Consider the following 6,622-nt stretch of genomic DNA (forward strand, 5'->3'; position numbering starts at 1 on the left):
ACCGAAACTCTATTTGGCATAGCAAATGCATTCTTGAGTTCATTTTTAGCAATTTACTTTGGCAGAAAGCTTGTAGTCAGCGAGGCTCTTTAGTGATGAGCAGTATGCTCTAGGCAGTGTGCCTTCTTGCAAGTGCAAACCCCTATTATATGTAATATCTTTTCATATGGCCAGTGAACTGATATTGTGGGTCACAAATCCCATCGTGGTTTTTCCTCATTGAGGTTTTCCACGTATAAATTCTGTGTGTTATGGTGTTCATTTATGTGGATGGTTTATTTGCTTCTTGTTATATGTTTATTTGTTTACCAGTATATATATGCATGGTCTAGAAAGTTAAAAACTGTTCATTCCAGCAGAACATTGATTCACCCCCCCCCTCAGTGTTCTTGGATCCCAACAAAATTGTCATTGATGTCAAAGGAATTTGTTAATGGAGATTGATGAACATATTTTCCTATAAATATTTTTTAGTTTGATCATTCATGTCCGAGTCTGATCATACAAAAATAGACAGGCAGTCCCAATAATATATATACATATATTACAATGAATTAAACTCAGTATATAGGCATGGATAAACTTAGTATATATGCAGTATATATACAGATAGTATGTAGCAATAAACTCTATATATATACAGATAATATGCAACGATAAATCCAGTATTGACAAAAACAAATAAATATGATTAACAAAAACAAATAACAATACAATATTATTAAGCACTTCTTAATAATATTATAAAAATATTTAATAAGATATTCACATAAATAAGATATTTGAATATCTAAAATATTGGATGCAAAGGCTACCAAGTCTGACGTGGATATAATTTGTGAGAAGCTATGTTTCCAAAAAGTCTAAACGGTGGTCAAAGTAAGGTGGTTAATAAACAAAGACTCAACCAATATACAATGTGATGCGATGCATTCATAAAGCTGCGATTTATTAAATATGTGGCAAGTGAAAATTCAATGTTTAGTCAAAGATATATTAATGAAGTGGTGCGTTCTTTTTTGAAGAGATTCGATTCATCAAAAACGATGTTTAGTTTACCACAAAAAAGGGGATATAAGATTTTTCTAGCAGTGATGGAGAAGAGATACTTTTCATGGCAATGAAAGATGAAGATGATGAAAATGAGAAAGAAGAACAAGAAGTGACCTGTAATGAAGATGATGTAGACCTTGAAGAAGGACTACATTATGCATACAAGCAAAATGAGAAATTAAAGAAAAAGATCTCAAAATGCAAGGTATAATTTCAAGAAGTCTCAAATTCCCTAGAGAAATCAAATAAATTTTTTGAAGACTTGAAAGTGCAACTAGAAGAAGCCAAAAGGAATGAGGAAGCAATAAAGGACCAACTCAAAGGAAAAGAAGAGGACTGCAACAAATTAGAATTGGAAATAGTCACCTTAAGGAAGGAGTTAGAAAATTATCAAAAATTTGACAAAAGCACCCAGAAGTTAGATAAACTTCTCAATTCACAAAGACCTTCAGTTATCAAAATAGGTATTGGTTTTATTGAAGACCAAACAACAAAAGCTAGAAGCTCAAAGGCCATGGATGCTCCATGTAAAGTGGTCAAAAACAACAAGAAGAAGACAATCTCTCAATGAACTGATCCTCCTTCAAAATCAAACAAAGATAATTGGAGAAGGCCCCATAAAGAAAAATCACATGTGTCTAAAAATTATTATTCTTTCAATGGATATTGTTTTTCATGTTACATGTTTGGCCACAAAGCAGTAAATTGTAGGAGTAGTATAAGAAATGTTCCTAATTTCACTCAAAAGAACTATAATCCATTTTCTCCTTTAATGGATCATGATGCTATGTGCTACAAATGTCACAATTTTGGTCATACAACCCGTTTTTGCAGAACCATCTTTTCTGAACCACCAAAGCAGAACAAGAAAGATGTATCTATCAAAAGAAAGGAGAACTCAAAGATGACTTGGAAAAAGAAACAACAAGAGAAGAAGGAAGAAGAAGAACCCTTGTTTGTTCAAATACCTCTACATGCGAAAAATAAGAAGGATAGATAGTCCGTGGACAATGGTTGTTGAAGACATATGACAGGTGATAAAAACAAGTTCATCTCTCTTGAACCAACAGATGAAGGAACAGTGAGATTTGGTGATAACTCAAGAAAAGAAATAAGAGGTAAAGGAGCACTTAGTCTAGATCATGGAAAAACAAAAACTGAAAATGTTTTGTATTTTAAAGGGTTAAAAGAAAATTTACCAAGTGTAAGTCAGCTTTGTGATCAAGGGCATAGTGTAACATTTCTTCTTGAAGGGTGTGAAATTAAGAAAGATGGAAAACTGATTGCTAATGCCGATAGGACAAAAAACAATTTTTACATTCTAAAATAAATAAATAATGAAAGTTGTAATTTGGTACAAGAAGATGAAAATTGGATGTGGCACAAAAGATTAGGTCACCTTAATTTTGACAATCTTGTCAAGATTAGCCGAAAAGAGGCAGTAGGAGATATGCCAAAAATTACAAAGCCTTCCAATGTTATTTGTAAACAATGTCAACTTGGGAAACAAACCCGAGTAAGTTTCAAACCCAAAGAACATTCAACATCAAAACCCTTTAAATTCATACATACTGATCTTTGCGGACCAACTAGAACAAAAAGATTGCAAGGAGAAAGATATTTTATGTTGCTAATTGATGACAACTCCAGGATGACTTGGGTTGCCTTCCCAAGGGAGAAATCAGAAGCCCTTTAAAAGTTCGAAGCCTTCAAGGAGTTAGTTGAAAATGAAGTAGATGCAAAAATAAAATGTCTTAGATCAGATAGAGGAGGAGAATTCACCTCCGATGAGTTTGAAGACTTTTGTGTAAAGCATAGGATAAGAAGACAATACTCAGCAACAATAACTCAACAAAATGGAGTTGTGGAAAGAAAAAATAGAACAGTCCAAGAAATGGTAAGAGCCATATTGAATGAATCAAAGATTATGGATTCCTTTTGGAAAAAGCAGTTCACACAACAGTCTACATTTTGAACCAAGCACAAATTAGGGTAAATAATGACAAAACACCTTATGAATTATGGAAAGGAAGGGCTGCAAGAGTTGAATATTTCAGAATTTTTGGAAGCACATGTTACATTAGAAGAGATGAAGATGACTTGGGCAAGTTTGATGCTAGGGCAGATGAGGGTATTTTTCTTGGGTACTCCACAAGAACTAAAGCATATAAATGCTACAACAAAAGACTTCACAAAATAGTAGAAAGTGCAAATATAAAGATCGATGAAGGAAAACAATTTGAGAGGGTTATAGAAGATCACCATGAAGAACAAAGTGAAGAAGAAGATTCAAAAGAAGAAAATGAGAATGAGGAACTAGAACAAGAAAGTTCTAAAACCCCATCAAAAGCAGCATCCAAAACTCCATCAAAGGTACCATCAAAACTCCATCAAAATTCGTTCAAAGAAACAATCTAGAAGAATTAGTGATTGGAGACTTGGACACAAAATTCAAACAAGGAGGAGATTTGTCAACACAATTGAACATGCATACTTTTGCCTTCTTTCCAAGATAGAACCAAAGAATTTTAATGAAGCAAGTGAAGATAAATTTTGGATAAAAGCCATGGACGCAGAGTTAGATCAAATTGAAAAGAACAACACATGGGAACATGTTCCAAGACCCAAAGATAAAAATGTCATTGGAACCAAGTGGGTTTTTCGAAATAAGATGAATGGGGATGGTGAAATCATTAGGAACAAAGCAAGGCTTGTGTGCAAGGGCTATGCACAAGTTGAAGGGATGGATTTTGAAGAAACATTTGCTTCAGTTGCAAGATTAGAAGCCACTAGAATGTTTCTAGCTCTTGCAAGTTACAAAGGTTTCAAAGTTTATCAAATGGATGTAAAATCAACCTTTCTAAATGGAGGTTTAGAAGAGGAGGTGTCTATTGAGCAGCTTGAAGGATTTATACTATTAGAACAAAAATATTATGTGTGCAAGCTAAAGAAAGCTCTTTATGGACTTAAGCAAGCTCCAAGAGCATGGTACTCCAGATTATACAAATATCTTCAAGAGCAAGGATTCAAAAGAGGAGTTGCAAATAGTAACTTGTACTTCAAAAGTGACGGTAATGATTAGTTAATTGTGGTTGTCTATGTAGATGATATTATTTTTGGTGGTAGCAAAGAAAAGATATGTGAAGAGTTTGCCTCTAACATGGAAAAATAATTTGAGATGTCCATGCTTGGAGAACTCTCTTTCTTTCTAGGATTACAGATTGCACAATCAAGTGAAGGTATATTTCTTTCATAAACCAAATACATTAAGGAAATGTTGAGGAAATTTAGAATGTAGGATTGCAATCCAGTGAGTACTCCTATGGTCACAGGTTGCAAACTAAGTAAAGAAGATGAATCCTCGGATGCAAATCAAACTCTATATAGATCCATGATTGGAAGTCTTTTATATGTAATAGCTCCAAGGCCTGACATTATGCAAGTTGTTGGAGTAGTTGCACGTTATGAAGTAGCACCAAAAGAGGGACATGTGCAAGCAGTAAAAAAGATCTTCAAATACTTAAGGGGCACTATGGATTTTGGATTGTGGTATCCAAAAGGTGATGACTTTACTCTCAAAGCATACACAAATGTAGATTGGGCTGGCAATATTGATGACATAAAAAACACCAGTGGAGGGGCATTCTTTCTTGGCAACAATCTTGTATCTTGGCTAAGCAAGAAACAAGCTTCAGTTCCTTTATCTATTGCAGAGGCTGAATACATTGCAGCAACAACATTTTGTACCCAAGTGCTATGGATGAAGCAAACCTTAAAAGACATTAAGGTTGAATATGATCATCCCATCTCCATATTCTGTGACAATACAAGCGCCATTAACATATCCAATAATCCAGTTATGCATTCTAGGACAAAGCATATACCAATCAAATTTCATTTTCTAAGGGAACAGGTTCTTGAGCAGTAGGTAAGGATGGAATATGTTGCAACCAAGGAGCAGATTGCAAATATTTTTACAAAGCCTCTTCTAAAAGAGACTTTTGAGTACCTAAGGGAGAAGTTGCCCAGAGTAACATCACTCTCATCTCTTCACTAAATGCTTTATAAGAAGCATGGTTTCAGGTGGAGTAGGTTATCTATAGTAGGAAGACCCCTTGCCATTGATGTCAAAGGGGGAGAAATTGGAGAAAGGGGAGCATTGATCATCATATCATTGAAAGGTTGCCATCAATGACAAAGGGGGAGATTGATGAAAAATTGTCATTGATGTCAAAGGAATTTGTTAATGGAGATTGATGAACATATAGTTGATGAGATTGCTATATGCTATGGAGATTGATGAACATATTGTCCTATAAATATTTTACAGTTTGATCATACATGTCCTAGTCTGATCATACAAAAATAGACAGATAGTCCCAGTATGCAGCGATAAGCCCAGTATTGACAAAAACAAATAAATATGATTAACAAAAACAAATAATGATACAATATTATTAAGTACTTAATAATATTATAAAAATATTTAATTAGATATTCATATAAATAAGATATTTGAATATCTAAAATATTGAATGGAAAGGCTACCAAGTCTGACCTGGATATAATTTGTGACAAGCTATGTTTCAAAAAATTCTAAACGGTGGTCAAAGTAAGGTGGCTAATAAACAAAGACTAAACGAATATATAATGTGATGCGAGACATTCATAAAGCGGTGATTTATTAAATACATGGCAAGTGAAAATTCAGAGTCTAGTCAAAGATATATTAATGAAGTGGTGAGCTCTTTTTTTAAGAGATATGATTCATCAAAAATGATATTTCGTTTACCAAAACAAAAGGGATATAAGTAGTGATTTTTATTTTAACGCATTAATAATGAAAGGTTATTTGAAAGATATAAAATAAGTTTGAAATTACTTTGAAAAAGATTTAAAAAAAAAGGGCCTGCATATATATAAGAAGCAGAACGTCTTCTTCAATCTGATTCATATCAGATTAAGAGGAAGATAAAGAGTAAATTATGAAAGTGAAGAATTAGTATGTGAATGATGCTGAAGCAATATTTCTGAGCACAAGAATAACACAGCTGTGTATATGTGTATACACAGGAATGTTGAAGACATAAGTGGATATTGTTAAGCAAAAGAGAATTATCTCAGAATTAAGGAGAAGACAGTGAAGAGATAATTTGCAGGCATATATTCAGATTGTGAAGAAAGGTTGATCAGACTTGTGTTGCAGATTTATGACAGTATTTGCAGCAGACTTGTGAAATAATTTTGTGATCAGAATTTAACCAGAGGTTGGTGCCTCTTGTGGGTGAAGTTGGTGCTTCATCTCCTTGAAGTTGGTGCTTCATTTCTTGTAGGTTGGTGCCTACATTCAGCAGTGAGAGTTGGTGCTCACAAATTTAGGGGTTGGTGCTTCTAGTAGGTTGATGCCTACAATCATTGTAAAAGACACTTATATGACTATTTGCATTATTGTCATGGTTTTCACCCACATTGGGTTTCCACGTAAAAACTTGTGTTCTATGTGTTCTTACTTGCATATGTTGTGAAATAAGTTTGAAATAAAGTGAATTAAGAAGAAAGAATTAAAAAA

General features: G+C 33.7%; 1 protein-coding gene across 1 annotated transcript; it reads left to right on the forward strand.

Annotated features, from left to right (window-relative positions):
* Nucleotides 1-4,375: 4,375 nt before the first annotated feature.
* On the forward strand, nucleotides 4,376-4,981 carry LOC131051703 (secreted RxLR effector protein 161-like). Its single transcript, XM_057986312.2, has one exon. The coding sequence runs from the start codon at nucleotides 4,376-4,378 to the stop codon at nucleotides 4,979-4,981; it is 606 nt and encodes a 201-aa protein (XP_057842295.2).
* Nucleotides 4,982-6,622: the final 1,641 nt, after the last annotated feature.

This window comes from Cryptomeria japonica, chromosome 2 (genome assembly GCF_030272615.1).
Source record: "Cryptomeria japonica chromosome 2, Sugi_1.0, whole genome shotgun sequence".
Taxonomy (NCBI): Eukaryota; Viridiplantae; Streptophyta; class Pinopsida; order Cupressales; family Cupressaceae; genus Cryptomeria; species Cryptomeria japonica.